Genomic DNA, 16,706 nt, shown 5'->3' on the forward strand with positions numbered 1-16,706 from the left:
TACCAGCCCAATGCTGGTCTCAAAGCTGCCAGGCTGTGCTCCTGGCTCCATGCATGCTGTGGCTGTATGCACGTATGGGGCATTTATTGGCCACATTAGGCAAGAAAACCTGATTTCCGATACTGTCAATTTTCCCCATATCAGCGCCAATCCGATAGGGAACTGATATATCAGTGCATCTCTAGTGGCATTTTTACTCACACTTGAAAACATTATTTCTGTCAGGCAGGTAAGAGTACTACTGACTTCACATTAACTTTCAAACCCAACTGGTTCTAGGGCTGAAGAAAGCTGCTCTCAAAGGCTGAGTACAAGATACAGATGGATGAGAGGGATCTAGACCGATTATGTAGTTCATCACAGCAGTGCCACTTTCTGGGTGGGCTGGACCTATACACATCTGCAGAATTAGTGCCTTCTATCTTACTGTAACAACAGCTACATCTCTGTCATTTGTGGACAGCTTTAGCAAATTTATTTTCCCCTTGTTCTCGGACTATATGAACAAGCACTACCAGACCATTACAGATTTATATACTAATTTGGATATTTCTTCAATCAGGATATGAATCTAAAAGCTCTTGTCTATACATTTGTGTAATTTATTCATCCATTTGCTAGGTCATCATGGCAAAGTAAATATGAAAGGATGAAAAACATATTAATATTGATTTCAATTCACAGCTATGCATGCATGTGAAAAGTGTTTGTGGTTTCATGAGCCACGTTCTTTTGTAGATTGATTTCTGTATACTACCATCCAACTTTTATGTTAAAAAAATTAAAAGCTTATTTAATGCTACACTTGACTTGAGGGAGGTACTCACATATCAACATAGACTATTAAATCATTTATATAATTAAACTGTTTGCCTTTTACATACACACAATCCATTCCAAAATTAGGGAACGAAGTTAATATGCTGAAATATGACAGAGTAAAATCGACATTATGTCCAACTAGTTGAATTCTCCTGGTATTTGAAAGGCGTTGTTTTCTTACCTTTTACTTTTGCAATGACCATTCCTGCAGCACTAAGAATGTCAACTGAGTTGAGAGTCTGATGTTTGTTGATCACTGCTTTTAGAACACGCAGCAGCTCCCCTAAACGTTCATGGACTACATGATGCAGACAATCTTGGTTTTCTGGAGGGGGGGGAAGAAAAAAAAAAAAATCAATAAAAACAAATTAAAGCAATGGATAAGGAAGAACTAAATGCATATATCTAACCTCCCAGTGATATTAAAACCTTTAGAGCTGTGTTCCCTGAAGGACTAAAGCTACCCTGAAACTTACCAGAGCCAGTTTTGAGTTCACTAGTAAGCCCTAAGCTAATAAAAGGACATGTAAATGGTTCTTTTTTGTGCCAGTACTAAATAATGATTTATTTGCTTTATGGGGACCTGCAAGATTCAGTCTGCACTCCTTTCTGAAAAAGATACCAGACTAAATCATTACAAGTTTAAGGATGCTACAATAGAAATCTCCAAACCTCAAGAAAAATGAACCAAGCCCTGTAACATCACAGAGAAGAGGATCTCTACTATAACTTTTAAAAAATGCATATTTACAATAGGAATTCAACCAAAAACATAATACCAGGCTATTCTGCACAAGAGAAAGCATAACACTGTTCACTGTCTCAACCTCTATTTCAGCTGAAAAGTAGTCAACATCCAAAGTAGTAATTAATATGCATGATTATGACTATTACCCATGCTTTTCTTCTCCCTACTTAATCTGCTATGCAGTTTAAGTAATTTTATAGTTGTTATATATTATCTGATACAGGCTGAAACAGAGATCTTCTGGTCTATGTCAAAAAGAGCTTCAAGGCACAGAATTTTGATTTTACATGGACCAGAGTGCTGTTGTCTGGATTGCGGTCACAAGCACGAAGAGTCAGGAAATACTGACTTACGAGAAATAAAAAGAGGATCTAATATAAGTCTACTTACTTACCTGAAGAACAAAAAAAGGTGACAATTGTAACTGTGGTGTTTGTGATCAAAGGCTACATTTCAAGTCTGAACAGTTTCAGTTTTGACCCATCTTTAAAACCAGCTCTACTTTAAAAACAACACATTAAGGATTTGCTAAAAGGTCAATGTGGTGCTATACTGGCATAGATCAATTTTCTGTTAAGTAAGGGCAAGAGTAAGTTGTAATGTCTGACTTAGATAATTCTACTTTGACAAGCAGCTCTGTGCTTTGGGTTTTGTTGGGTCAACTGCAAGGATCCCACACAGAAAAAAAATCACTTCATTTGACAAAGTCAAAATTCTTGCACTTGGTCAAAATGGTGGCCATAGTCCAAGACTAAAGAAGCTCAATCTATTTAATTTAACCAAGAGAACATCAAGTTGTGGTATTAAATCTTGGTCAGTAAGTATTTACATGGGAAAAGGATTCTTTATTATAGCAGATTAAGAGACAATAAAAATCTACTGGCTGAAGGCTGAAGCTAGACAAATTCAGACCAGAAAGAAGATATGTATCTTAACAACTGAGATAATTAATTACAGTAAAGGCTGTGTTAACCAGCATTCTACTATCTGGAATACTCTATTAACTGGAATTTCTAGCCAGCTGGATGCAAGGGGGGTGGGGGGTGTGTTGAGCTTGCATGTGGCAGCGGCCGCCACGTGCCACCCTGTGCTGTTGCTGCTCTGCACACACCCCTGCTCCATGTGTGGCTGCCATTCCCCCCCGCACCCCACGCTCCACACTGGTTTTCAAAAAGGTTGAAAACCCCTGCCTCAGATAACCAGAATTTTAAGATACCTGGCACCCCCTTACCCCACTCATGCCAGTTAGCACAGCTTTTACTGTTGTAATAAAATGGGTATCTTTCTAAATAACAGAAGTTAAGGGTTGATTCAGGATAGCGGTTGATTCAGGAACACTTGGTGAAGTACTCTGGCCTGAATGCAGGAGATCCGACTAGATAATTATAAATAGTCCCTTCAGGCCTTGATCTATGAGAACCTCAGTCTCACTCCACATAATTAACAGTAAATATTATTTGAGATTATATGTAGCTGTAGGCAAGGAGCAGCAGAACAAAAAACTGCGATAACGCAATACTGATGAATACTGAAATGCCAAGTGGGTCACAACTGTATCCAAAGGCATGCCACAGAGCATACAGCACTAATATCCAATGAACTCCAGGGCAATGCGGACCCTGGAAATTGAGAAAATTCCATTTATTTATTAAAGTATCAAATCTGCAACAATATGTTTCAAGCCACAATCATGGTAGAAAATTACTACAATACAATCTACATGATAATATATTTAAATATGAAAATACATATTGTGTTCAAAATTCTCTCTCAAAAGCAAGAATCTGGCTACATTAAAATTAGGGTTAGTCATCCAATGTCTTATAATACTACATTTTTTTTTTTTTTTTTTACAAAATATTTGAAAACATGTATTGTTTTCAGTGATGATAGACAAAAAAAAAAATCTCATGCAAATAATCCTGATAAGAAAAAAAAAAGGTCACCGTGAAATAGAGTTGCATTGTAGTCAGCATTTTAAAACTATCCAGGACAGGAAGCCTTTTGTATTAGTGTCCATTTGGAGAAAATATACATAATGAGGTAAAAAGTACAACCCCTTCTTTTTTCATGTCTTTGTGACAAGGTACTTAGCAGAATGTGCAGATTTGTTGGAATCTGACAGGACTTCTGCTGTGGCCTTGAACTTGTGACCTCTGACCTATCAACTGTGTGCCTGAATGCCCACACCACCCCAACCACCAAAAGTACAATATAGCAGGTTGATAAAAATATTTCTACTGCCAGCCTGTCCTACATGGCATAAGCTGGTCACTAAACAGGAGAAAGTAGCTTACAATGAAAAGAATACTCTACAAATTGGTGCCTGACAAGTTCCTGTTTGACCCGCCTTTTAAGTCACAAAAATAGAATATTTGCTTTGCATTTACCCCTTCCATCCCTTCCCAAATTCACTGCCCTCCCAACCCCAATTCTCTTGTCAAATCAAGACAAGCAGGTAATTCCTTTAATGAACTTCAAGGTCCCTTTTCCTTACTGTAAAGATACCAACCCCTAAAAGGTCAGCTACAATTCTTAAAACGAGGGCAGTTATTGACCCCTCTGATCCTCTGGCAGAATGGAGGGTTATGGGTTATGCTAGTCTGTACAAGAACGGGGGGAATTGGGATGGCGGGGAGGGACAGATAGGGACACCCTGCAATAGTTACTGGCCTTCTCAGCCTCCTAAATGTAAAGACGGTGGTGTCAATCCTGAAGTCTCTACTTCACCTTCATTTCCCATGGTGATTTTTTTTTTAAAAAAGCTAATCTATAGAAGACCACAAATAACCTTCCCAAGAACATAAGTTCATGCCCAAAGAAGGAAAATGGATTTTCACACACTGAGTTTATTTGCTTGCTTATGACATTTAGATTTGACTGGAATTTAAAAATTGCCACCTCTTTCTCTAACAGGAAAGAAAGTATTAAAAAAATTTAAGTACAGTTATAAATCAAGTGTCATTTGGGGAACTAGATGTGGAAAGGGGTGACTAAAAATAGTCAGAATGAATGTATTCATTACAAATCTAGGAATGAAGCAATATCGGTTTTAGATAAAATTCTGTTCAAAGTTTTCAGTCTTAGTTAATGAGAAAGGCAAGGATTTTTGTGGGGGATAACTTTTATTGAAGCAACTGCTTGGTTGGGATAGACTTAGACAAGCTTCTGAATGCAGGGCATTCTTCAGGTTTGACCTGAAGGCAATTATAAGCTAAAGTAACTGAAAAGTATATCAGAATATTTCTAAGACCTATAGTCAGCACATTGTTTAGTCGTTAGTGTCAAACATACCAAGAATTTCAAATCTCCCACTGTTTTATCGCAACTCATCCATCTTCATCAGTGTCAAAATAATATTAAATTACCCATTACTAATTTCTGACATTTCTCAAGAAAAGCCTACCGAGCAAATATTAGTAAATAACAACAGACTTACAGAAATGGATTCTTCTCATTAAAAACAATTTTTATAATTTTTAACATTTTAAAATTTTTATGAAGCTTTTATAATCAAGCTTGTCAGATTCTATACAACTTCCTGCCAAGTCAATTTCAATTATGTTACATGAAGTAGGGAAAGGCACTTCTGTGTCAGTCGGGTTGGTATTCCTTTGTTCAATCTGCTTTAACATAACATAAGCCCAAATGTTTTGTAAGCAACTGTTTTTGAGAAGCCCTTGTGAAAACAGATTTGTCCCAGTGGTAAAGTACAAAAATGAAAGCAACTAAGTTATATTTTGAAAGCCAAATATCTACCATATTTCCAACATTTTTCATTAGAGCCATACACAAGATCATGTGTTAGAATCAATGTAATACTGTTTGTTTAGCCATGTTTTGTTGGAAATATTACTTTATGCTAAAATTGAACAGTCACCCTCAACCTCATTTCACAAGTCTATGGAAGGCAAAGCCAAGAGTGCATAAGTGGATTTGTCATACTTGAAAAAGGTGATATCTGGGACCAACCTTGATTTTAAACTGATGATAAAGATTAAAGGAAAGCATACATAATTAAGAGGAGACTAAAACTTAATGATGTTTCAGATGGACCTATGTATTTCGGTTTTATGACAGAAAAAAGAACAAGGGGCTACACAGGCTAAGTGTAAGTGTAACACATGCAAAAAATAAAAACATAGTAGATACAGGGATGTATTAGTAGAAGTATCATATACAAGTTGTATGAAGCAATTCTTCCACTGTGTTCATCACTGCTAAGACCACATCTGACATCCAGCATCCAGTTTTGTGCACTGCACTTCAAGAAAGATGGAAAAAACTGAATTAAGAGTGCAGCAACAAAAATAACTAGAGGTCTAGAAAACATGATGTATGAGAAAAAAAACTGGGATTATTTTGTCCAGGAAAGAAAAAACTGAGGGGAAATTTCATTTTTGTATTTGACGACAAAAAGGTCGCTATAAAAAAAAGGAGGGTATTTTTTTGTCTGTGCTCTACAGGCAGCACAAGTAGTAACAGCCTTAAGTTATAACACTAAAGATTTAGGTTAGAATCAGTTTTCCCTACTATCCAAGGGCAGTTAAACACTAGAACAGATCGCCTAGAGAGGGTGTGGAACTTTTGTTATTCAAAGTTAAATTGCAAGTCAAGCAAACAATAGGCTGAGACAGTTTAGAGGGAGGGTCCTTGCTTGAGCAGGGGGGCGGAACTAGATAAAATCCTAGCAAAGGCTTCTGGTTAATGAAATACACAATAAATTAGTTACCACATTTCAAATAGCCCTCTCTCTATTGCACAAATTATGCCCACTAGGTAAAAAGGTGTGTTCCTATATTGACCTGAGATGAAATCATAAAAAGTGTAAGGCAATTTGCAGATGAACACTACAAATTGTGTTGTCCTGACTAAGATTAAGCTTTAACATAGGTCAGTGGCTTTTACAATGATCAAGATGTGGTTTCTACAGACCCAAAAGTTTGTGAAGATTTTAGCTTTCAAATGTGAAAACCATTTGTTTTAGGGTCAAAGGTACCATGAGGCTGATTATCTCTGCTCACTTTTAGATCCTTTCTTAAGAAATGCATCTAATTGACCCAAATCCTTTAGAAAATAAGAAAATTTTAAACAGCTCTCTTCAACAGGAAAGAAGTTTCCATTACACAATCATGGATTGAAGAAGCTTGTTCTTTTCCTCTTGGCTGTTGATGTCCTTTCTGTTTCTACTAAATTCTTTAAAGGATTTAGGTGTTATCAGCGATTACATCTGTAGGTCAGATGGTTGAAGATCAAGCCTCAAAGCAAAGTAGTTAACAATGCAAGGCAGCTTTAAAACAAAATCTCTTGCTGCCAAATTTGTTAACTCCCAACCTGCATAGTAGGAAACAGCATTCAGATCTGTACTGAATCCAGACTATGAGACTCCCAGATGAGCATTGCAGACTAAGCAAAATGTGTGCAGCAATGAAGTGTGTTGAATCTATCTAACACATGCATCAAAGTTTTGGAAAATGTCCAAGATTAAACCCACTGGCTGATTTTGTATTCCCCCCTGACCAGCCCACCTAAGATTGTACTGCATTTGGCTAATCTGGCAAAGTACATCATTAAAATCCAAACAAAAAGTCTAAGAAGTTTCCAGTGTTACATATCAACATAATATATAGCCAAATAAAGTTAACAAGTGCTCTTCAGCCCAGTCCAAAGAGATATTCTTATCAGACAAGCATGAACATTGGTTAAACTACACTATAAAATAATGAACAAATGCTGAAAAGCACTTCACAAACAACATAAGCCTAAAAACACTGCCAAGGTACCATCAAACTGGTACTGATGCAGAAAACAAAAGTTAAGGAAAAAAGGTCAAGGCAAAGAGGGGGAGGTGGGCAGGGGGACTGCAGAGCCAGGAATTCCTAGCTCTGAGCATCTGTGAAAGCCGTACCTTCCCTGGTCTTCATGGGAGCTGTACAAGCTAGGCATGTCATGAAAATTATGGTTGGGAGGAGAAGAAAATATTTGGGGGAGAGGCTATGGGGAAAGGATCAGCCATTCAAACTATTCAGAGAACAACAAATCTAATATATTTGCTTAATTTTCAGTAGAACTAACAAGGCTTAAGATATGCACGTTTAGTTTCTGGAGATAACACGCTAACAGAGTTTTGGAATAAAATTGTATTTTACAATATAATAATAAATACTATTGAAAGGTTACGTCCTGTGTTAAACTAATTTTACAGCAATATTTGCTTATGCTCGCCTTCTAAGTACAGGGATCATCATTTAACTTATTTCCATTCCAGCTGCACCCACAAATACCTTATAGCACTAGAGCAGTAACTTATATTGGACACTGGCAACTTTGGCTCACTATAAAAATAGATTGCAGGGTTGAAGTAGCTGCAATCTGTAATACAGGACAATACGTGGGCGTTATACTATTTAAGCATAATTTGGATCATAATGTCTAATATATTGCAATGGCCAACTTAAGATATAAACATTTTTTAGGAGAACAAAGAGCAGGATTATGACAAAATCAATAGCTAGCCATTTCCTAATTTCAACATGCATTTTTAATTTCTTTTGAATGTATCCTTATGGCTGTCCCTAGCACCACATGGAAGCAACTGAAGAAGAGTGTTCCTGGGAATACTTGGAACCAAAAGGAAATCAGTGGGCAGAGCGTTGGAAAAAAAAAAGAATCAGGATCCCCAAAACATATGTTTGGCTTAAAACAATAAAAAGGAAGACAATGTACAGCTGCTTTTATTTTGCTTTCCTTGCTAAGCCTTTCCTGTTCGCATTTTTCCCCTGCAACCATGAGGACTAGAATTTCTACCATGAAATCTACTATAGAATGAGAAGTTATCAACTCTGAGTACTTTGCCTTTTTGGAATTACATACCTGAAGGGTTGTGGTGGTAAGAAACTGTGTGCGCTCTGGTTATTTAAAAACCAAAGAACTATTTATACAAAGGCAGTGATTTAAAAAATATTCTGCTACAAAGGACAGCTTGCAATTTAGATATCCAACATGAAACACTACATGCAGGCCAGCTAGCACCAATCAAGCCCCACCCATGCCATTTGTGTATTACACACGTACCCGTGTATTCCAAATCAGGGATGCATGTCTCAGAACATTAGTTGTCACCAGGGATCCTGGTTTTCTCCAATTAAATTCTGATTTAAAGGCCTGCAAATTCTCTGATAAACCCCCCCAAATCCACGATTAAAATGAAACACCACTCTATATATTGGTATCAAATGAACACAATGTTTTATTGATATAGAGTAAAAGCTGTATTAAGCAACATTTTGCTAACTGGAATACTCTAGTAAGCAGAATTTCCAATATCCCCCAATACAAATCCTCATTTTAGCAACTGGAATCTTTGTCGTGTCTATCCGGCATGCACATCAAGTATTTGCACTACAAGTATGGCACTGTCTTCCAAATAACTCTCAGATAACTAGAATTTTTTGATAACTGGCACCCCCCTTCCTCCACTCATGCCAGATAACAAAACTTTTACTGTATACACAATTTTACAACAATTGTGAAGCCTACCAGTGCCTCAACCACTATAGCAAAATAAATTCTAAATACCTATAAATGTTCGTATTTGATTTTGGGTTTTTCATGGAAAATCAAGAGTTCTTCCTGTCCCCTTAGCTCACAAAACTCAGGTCCAGGCCCCTCACTCCCAAGCCACAGCCCCCAAGCCCTGCTGGGGCCCCTCACTCCCCCACCACAGCCTCCCCCCAGCTCTGTGGGGCCAGGGACCTGGGTCCGCAGCCCCCTGCCCCCCACAACAGTAGTGGCCCTGGCTAGCATTCACAGGAGGTGGCAACTGCTGTAGTGGAGCAAAGTAGAGCACAGAGCTGGCTCCCCCTCCCCTAGAAGCTCAGGCGGGAAGGGTGAGGCTGGCTCCCCGTCACTGTACACTCTGGGGGGGAGGGGAGGAAGGCAAGTGCTTCTCAGATCTGTGCGCAGAGCAGGGGCGGGGGCAAGCTGCCCACTAAGGCAGAGCTTTCCAAACTTTTCATGTTGGTGACACACTTTTTAGACATGCATCATTTCACGACACAGTAATTCAGTTCCGGGGGAGGGGCCAAGGGAAGCAGACGCGAGTAAGGGAGCTCCGCGGTGCTCTTCCGCAAAATTTTCTGCATTTTGCGCGACACACCTACACACTGCCGCCGACACACTAATGTGTCGCGGCACACAGTTTGGAAAGCTCTGCACTAAGGGCTTGGGCTCCTTGCACTGCTGCCCTCCCCCTGGGGCCTCTGCAGCACAGCAGGTGGGACCAGGCAAGAAACTCCTTGCTACTGTGACCTCTGCACTGCCCTGGCAACACGTCCCCTGCCCACCCCAGAGCAGCAAGAGGCACAACCTCATGCCGCTGCCCCTGTTGTTCCTGGTAATGCAGGGCTTGCACCAGAAAGGAGCTTCTGTACCTGGCCCCACTCTGTGCTGCTATGCTGGGTCCCACCTACTAGGCTGCAGAGACCCTGGGAGGAGGGCAGCAGGGTGGGGAGACCGAGCCCACTCTCATCCCTGTCCCGTGCACAGATCAGGGCTGCACATGCCTCCCACAACCCCCTCAGTGTGCACAGTGGCAGGGAGCCAGCCCCACCCCCAGCTCATCACCCCAGATGAGCTGTCTGCAGCCTTGTCCCACTCCCCACCAGGGCCCTGCTGCTGCACACAAGGACCCTGAGCCCCAAGCCCCATGCACAGCCCAGCTGGGCAGCAGCCTCAGCCCCAGCCCTACCGAAATCCCTCCCTCCCTATGGAGGCCTTTCTCCCCTCTCCCCCCACCACATACCCACAGGAGCTGCTCTCCAGGGTGCCTGGTAGCCATGCACATATATATGAACATGGCGCCCCCTGCCTGACCACCCTCCTTCTGCTCCCCTGAGCCCCTTGCAGGCTGGAACTCTGCCAGTCTGCAGAGAGCTCTTTGAAAAAGTGTAAAATCCGCATGTTTCTCTGTTAAAATGAAAAATCCACATTTTTCTCGGGTAAAAGGGGAAATCTGCGCTTTTTTCTGCAGGGAGCAGACAATCCGGATCCCTGGTCATTGTACACACAAGAAAATGGTTCCTGGTACAAAGAGTTTACAATCTATAGAATGAGCCACAGTATCATGTGAAAAGCAATTAGCAGTAGTCTATTCTCTTTTGTACCACTTATAGTCTTTCTCTTGTGCCCTCCATGCTTTGGTAGTTTTGATTCATATTTACAAGTAGTTAAAATGACAACTCTCCATAGCAAAATATAAAACAGGGGTCAGCAACCCCTGGCATGTGTGCCATTAGTGGCACGCAGAGACATTTTCCCCAACATGCCAGAAGGTGTGCAAGAAAATTGTTTAAAAATAAAATAAAATGTTTTTTTAAGTTGCTGCTCTGGGTTCTGCAGGGCAGCCACAGGTCACAGCGCCGTGGCAGGCACTGCGGGCAGAGTCAGGACAGCACAGACAGGGACAGTGTCTGGGTTTTTCTGACCCTGCCCCCGGGCTGTGCCCTTCAGCCCAGCTCAGCCCCTGAAGGCTCCCAGCAGGTGGGCAAGCCCAGGCTGCTTCAGCTGCAGGGGGGGAGGGGTAGGCACACTTGGATACCCTGTGCGCTTGCAGCCAGCCCAGCCACAGGCAGCTAAGTTTCTTTCAAGCTGCTTTATTCATTACTGCCTGGGTTTGTGGGGGGAGAGGGGGAAAGGAGCGTGGGAGAGCCAAGGGGGGGAACATGTGGACCCCCAATCTTTGCATGGGGTGAGGTTGCTACAGCTGCGAGCTGGGCTCCACCTCTGCGCCTTGCTGCCTCCACTGTTTTGAAAGTGGCACGGCACCATTTGCCTCACCCAGCAGCGAGACACATGGCCCCATGCCCAGCCATCCCAGTGCCTTGGCTCCCCAAGCGCAGCATATCTAGAGGAGCCGCCGGGCTACGCTGGGCTCTTCCTGGGAACAATCCAGGGTGGGTGCAGGCATTCCGGGAGCTGTCCCCTCCGGCCCGATGGTGCAGCTGAGGCTGGCACCACTTTGGCCCCAGGCTCCAGGCCCCCACAGGCGGTGTGGGGCTGGTGCAGAACTGAGGGGCAGCAGTTCGCAGAGACCACCAGCATTAGGCACCAACCCCAAGTGCAGGGGAAAGAGGTGCATGGGAGCGGCAGGTCCGGGCCCCGCTCCCCCCCGACTATGCCCATGGATCAGGCAGACAATGCCCTGTCCCACCAGGGTGCCAGGGACAGATGGTTGGGGAGAAGCAGGCCAGCCTGGGTGAGCCTTTGGGAAGGCAGGGGTTGGGCGGGAAGTGGGACTGCATCAGGGCTCTGTGGGCTGCAGCAGGTGGAGGTGTCCAGCAGCACCTAAAGGTGGGGCCCCAACCTTGCCCAACCCAGGCACTCCACAGGGATACGGCACAGCTGTCCTGCTCGTGAAGGGATGCCAAGGTGGGGCAGGATACCGGGCTTGGGGTGGGCTTTGGGCTCAGCCTCTCTGCATGCCAGGCACAGCGCGAGCAGGGCGGAGCTTCCCCCAGCACAAGGGCCTGGCTGCGGGAGCTCCTGGGAACATGGGAGCTTCTAGGAACAGCCACAGCAGCTGACCCAGCCTGTCCGGGCCCTGGCCTTGTCCACCCACAGCTCCCCTCATTGAGCCAGGGCTGGGCCAGGCCCTGAGCAGGACTGCTGGCTGCAGATTCCCATCCCTAAGCACTGCCTGCAATGGCTGTTCCTGGGGCCTGTGGCTCTTTTTCTTTTTTCTCTCCCCTCTTTTTTGTCTCTTCTCTTTCTCATCACAACATGCATTTTTAGAAAATCTAGTATTTACCACAGAAAGACAACATTTATGATTATTAACTATATTAATATGCAGTGCATCCTGCCATGTACCCGCCCCCCCCCGGTTTTGTTTTTTTTTAGCATGCCGGCATTCCAGCACCTTCCAAGGTAGACAGAGCGGTTTTTTCGGCACTCCGGCCCAAAAACGTTGCCTACCCTAATATAGAAAGATAGAAGAGTATGTATGTATACATTTATATTTGGATAGTAATTACTATAAATTTAATAAAAAATTTATTCAAAATAAACATAGCTTTTAAGTTATGACTTAACTGTCAACAGATTAGTCCTTACTGTATTGGCTCAAATTTTAATTTAGTTTTGGAAAAACAACATAGGAAATCAAACTACTTCCATATGAAATGAAAAAGAGTGTACTGTGCACTATTCCAAAATGGGATGCACTTTTCAGAACGCTTTCATTCAAAGCAAGTGGTGTGTTGATAAAGAGACTTTACCAGAGGTACATAAAAAGTGACTATAAGAGCCCTTTGAGAATGATTTATGCTGATTTAGATTTGGCAACTGGTCTTTCCACTATCACTGATCGGCTTTAAATTCATGTTTTTGTACAAAACATGCAGCCATTTTGTTGTTGTTTTCTACTCTTCCTATTCACAAAATCTTCAGCATACTGAAGGGGAGGCAGTCTATACTTTTGTGGATTTGAAAGAATGAACTGCCGTAAACAGCTTTTGTACCCAGAACTGGGCTTGGAAACTACAAGCACAGAAAAAACCCCAAAGAGCAAGCTCGGTAATATCTCATTTTTGTTAATTAGTATCAGGGAGCACTGAAATCAGAGTGCTTGTCACAGAATCATTTGAAAGAGAGAAAGACTAAAGCAATTTCATATATTTTTGTTTTAACAATGCATATGCCATAATTTGCAGCAGCTAAAGTTCTATCATGCTAAATTCTAACAAAAAGGTAGTGGGGCAGTAAGGTACTTCCAAGTTAATGAACAAGAACCAAATAGAACAGACATTCACTTTAGTGATGTAGTTATTCTCTTTGATGGAAATCTGAAGGACAGATGAGACTTGGATTTTTTCCCCCTGCTAATCAAGAAATCAAAAGAACAAGAAAACTTGCATTTAAAATCAGCACGTCAGGTTGGGTATTTTACCTTAAGGCCAATGGATAAAGATGCCCCACATCCCACTTGAAATAAGCTTATCTGCAAAACTTAAAGTCGCTTTAAGTTTAATTTTGGATTTTGGGCAGCTTACGGAAGCTGAGTGTTTAATTCTAGTTATTGTGCTGTACATTCCTTTTCAAATATTTTAAACACTGACTTGCAAACTATGAATTAACTCATTTTAATCTCTAACAAAATCAAATCTCTCAAATTTGAGACTGCCTTGATGAGGCAAAGAAATCAACATTTACTGGTATTTTCATTTTTTGCAAAAGGTAAGCACCCTAAACTACTTCCATTAAAAAAAAAAAAAAAAGAGTTTGTTGAAGCAGTTTGCTGCAGAAAATGCCAATGTAATGGACCTATGCTTTTAGCCCTTCTCACAATTATGTCATAAAGTAATTCCAAACCTGTGCCCAGAGTTTCAGGTAAGATTTCTAATTTGCAGGGGCTTTGATAAGTCTGTGCCTTTGAGTACATACCCAATCTAAACTCTTCCAAGCATCCCTCAGTTCCTTGACCAACACAGAATCAAGATTGTAAATCACGCTTTCATAGAGAATGGGCCATGAAAATTCTGCACAGCATCTCAAAGAGCCACCGTTACTGTAAGAAGTAAAAAAGATGCAGGGTCTGGCAAGGGAAAGGAGTTGAGCAATTCCTCACCATAAATTCTGCTTCTAGACACCAGCAACTAGCAAACTTGGTCAGGAGGTGGTTGTTCAGAGCCTTAATTAAATTATTGCAGGATTGGTCTTTCAAAGCAGACTTCCAAATCAAGGCTAAGGAATAGTGCTGCACAAAAGCACAAATTAATCCCTACGCAATGCCCAGTGACTTTCTGGAATATGTATGCCCCTCAAACAAGCTTGTGGAATAGGGCCAAGTAAGTGTGAGTAGACCTAACCCAGCAAACTCTCAACATGATTTAATAGTTTTCATACCATTAGATAGCCTAGTACAATTAGAAAGGTCTCTCCATCCTAACTGCAAACGCTATACAAACAGCCTAGAGAAGCTCCTGAAGGATCTTGTTCTGTTATTGCAATGCAAAAAAACCCACAAAAACAAAACAAACACTAAGAACAAGTACACAGTTTGGCATCCCATGCATGGAGCACAGCTTGAGAAAGAAAATGTACATGGAGCACAAATGAAGTCTGGCACGCTGCATGATAAAAGCAAGGGACTTCTGGATCCAGGAGACTGAGACATGCACTTAGGCTAGGGACAGAAGTTACACATAAACCAATTTAAGCGATCAGAAACTGGTTTAAACCTGTAACAGAACAGAAGATCAGTGTACATAAACCAGTTTCAAAATGGCCAAAACCAGTCTGAGATAAACATGGTTGAATGTAGTATCAGACTTAAGTGGTTTGGGTCAAACTGGTTTATGAAACTTCTGTCTCAGATCCCTTCCTGGTTCAAGTTAAAGCACAGTCCCCCAGCATTCCAGCACGCTTTGCAGCCCTGGGCTGGGCTGTCTGCTCCAGAGAGCAGGACTGGACCTACCCGTCTGCTCCCTAGCTGAAGCAGTGAGGTCTGGCTCACTGCCCCCCACCACCTCCCCCCAGGCAAACCCTGGCTGGGGTCTGAGGCTAGGGAGGGGGGTTAAACTCACCTTCCCTGAGTACAGAGCTGCCCTAACCTCCTGGCTTACTTAGTGCTGGCTGTGGCTGTGGACTACAAATCCCAGAGGCACCTGGAAACAGGAAGAAGTGATGAGCAACCCTGCAAAAGTCCTGCTGTTGTGACTGTGCACTACAAACTGCCTTACACTGCTGCGATTGTGAACTGCAAATCTTGGGGGCAGTAGGAAGAGGAAGCGAACACATAGCTCACACTGGCTACATGCCATAGAGCCATGCTCTAGTCCCCCCGGTCTTCTGGCTTGAGCCATGACAGGCATATGGCTGCATTTCCTGAATCAAAAGTTAATGTCTGTTCATTTGCTTATTAGTTCAATCTTTGCAGTGTAGACTAACCCACAAAGACTGAATCAATTCAGCACTGGGCTTGTTGACTATCGGTACTTAGCCTTAAGGACATTTGTGGATGGGCTTCTAGCCAGTTGACAAGGTCTATTCCATGATCTCTAATACTTCCTGTGGTAGATATGCTCATGTTGATGTGGACCCTAACACTGACCTCATGAACTTCAATTTTTTATTCCTCTTTGTTGATCTCAAGACTCCAGAGTAGTAAAATGGTGTGGGACTAGGTCCTACAGTTTAATCTCCCCCATGGCCCTATACCACAGGGTGCTCTCTTTCAGTCATACGTACAGGGGGAAATAGTATAAAAAGTAAAGTTATACAAGCTACAACTATACACACATGCAGATAAAACACCGTAGAGCTTCTGTCCTAGGAAGCTCCAGGAAGAAAGAAGGAACTGAGGAAAGGCTGGACTCATTCCACTCTTTATACTGTCAGATCTCATGGGAGCATAGCACAAGAACATCCAGGGTGAAGGCAGAACCTAATCGACACTGTTGGTCAAAGTTTCTGATCTTGCATACACGATGCAGGTGTACCATAAGCAGAATCCATGCAAAGGTTTGAATCCATGCTATTCATTTTGCTTATCTCTATTTGTGTTTCACAATGACTGCCCACTGGAATTTGTTTTAGGAGAGCAGCCTGCCTTTGACATTTGTAAGATACATGTTACTCACAAGGATAAGCACAGGAGTTAGTGGTCAAAAGAACAATTCCTGTGGGTGTTTCCAGGAATGTATGCAAGTGTCATTTTTATCATCACCACTGCGTGCTCAGTGAGTTTGTAAAATGTTTTAATTTATTGTAACAGGAAGATTCTAATCCTTGAACTTTCTATAAAAAAAGAGAAACTGTGTTAAGGTTTAATATTGAGTTTATTTAAGAAATTGGCTTACTAGGCTATCTGGTTTTTTGTTTGTTTGGCATATGACCGTAAGATCAAAATAGCCGAACCCCAGTAAACAGAACATAGCTTTGGACTACACTAAGGCTATGGACATCAACCTGGAGCAAATCTTTGGGGGCAGCTGCATACAAACAAGGAGTCTCTGCACTGGAAGGGAGGCATTTGAGTGACAAAGTTAACTGGAATTCATCCAAACTGGCCACTGCTGGGACAGGGCTAAACTACTTTTAAGGGCAGAGTCACATGTTTACAACTTAACACCCGCCC

General features: G+C 42.1%; 1 protein-coding gene across 6 annotated transcripts in view; it reads right to left on the reverse strand.

Annotated features, from left to right (window-relative positions):
* Positions 1-16,706, reverse strand: part of ARHGAP29 (Rho GTPase activating protein 29) — a 160,462-nt gene that overhangs the window by 40,977 nt on the left and 102,779 nt on the right. For 5 of the 6 annotated variants that reach the window (XR_003093620.1, XM_006021847.2, XM_025201909.1 and 2 more), the window contains one exon: positions 1,004-1,147. Coding sequence is in view for 4 of the 6 variants with exons in the window: in XM_006021847.2 (XP_006021909.1) it covers positions 1,004-1,147 (144 nt within the window). In the remaining 2 variants the exon portion in view is untranslated. Of the gene's footprint in view, positions 1-1,003; positions 1,148-16,706 lie in introns of those variants that run through there. The other variant, XM_025201910.1, reaches the window with a different exon arrangement.

This window comes from Alligator sinensis, unplaced genomic scaffold, assembly GCF_000455745.1.
Source record: "Alligator sinensis unplaced genomic scaffold, ASM45574v1 scaffold199_1, whole genome shotgun sequence".
NCBI lineage: Eukaryota > Metazoa > Chordata > Crocodylia > Alligatoridae > Alligator > Alligator sinensis.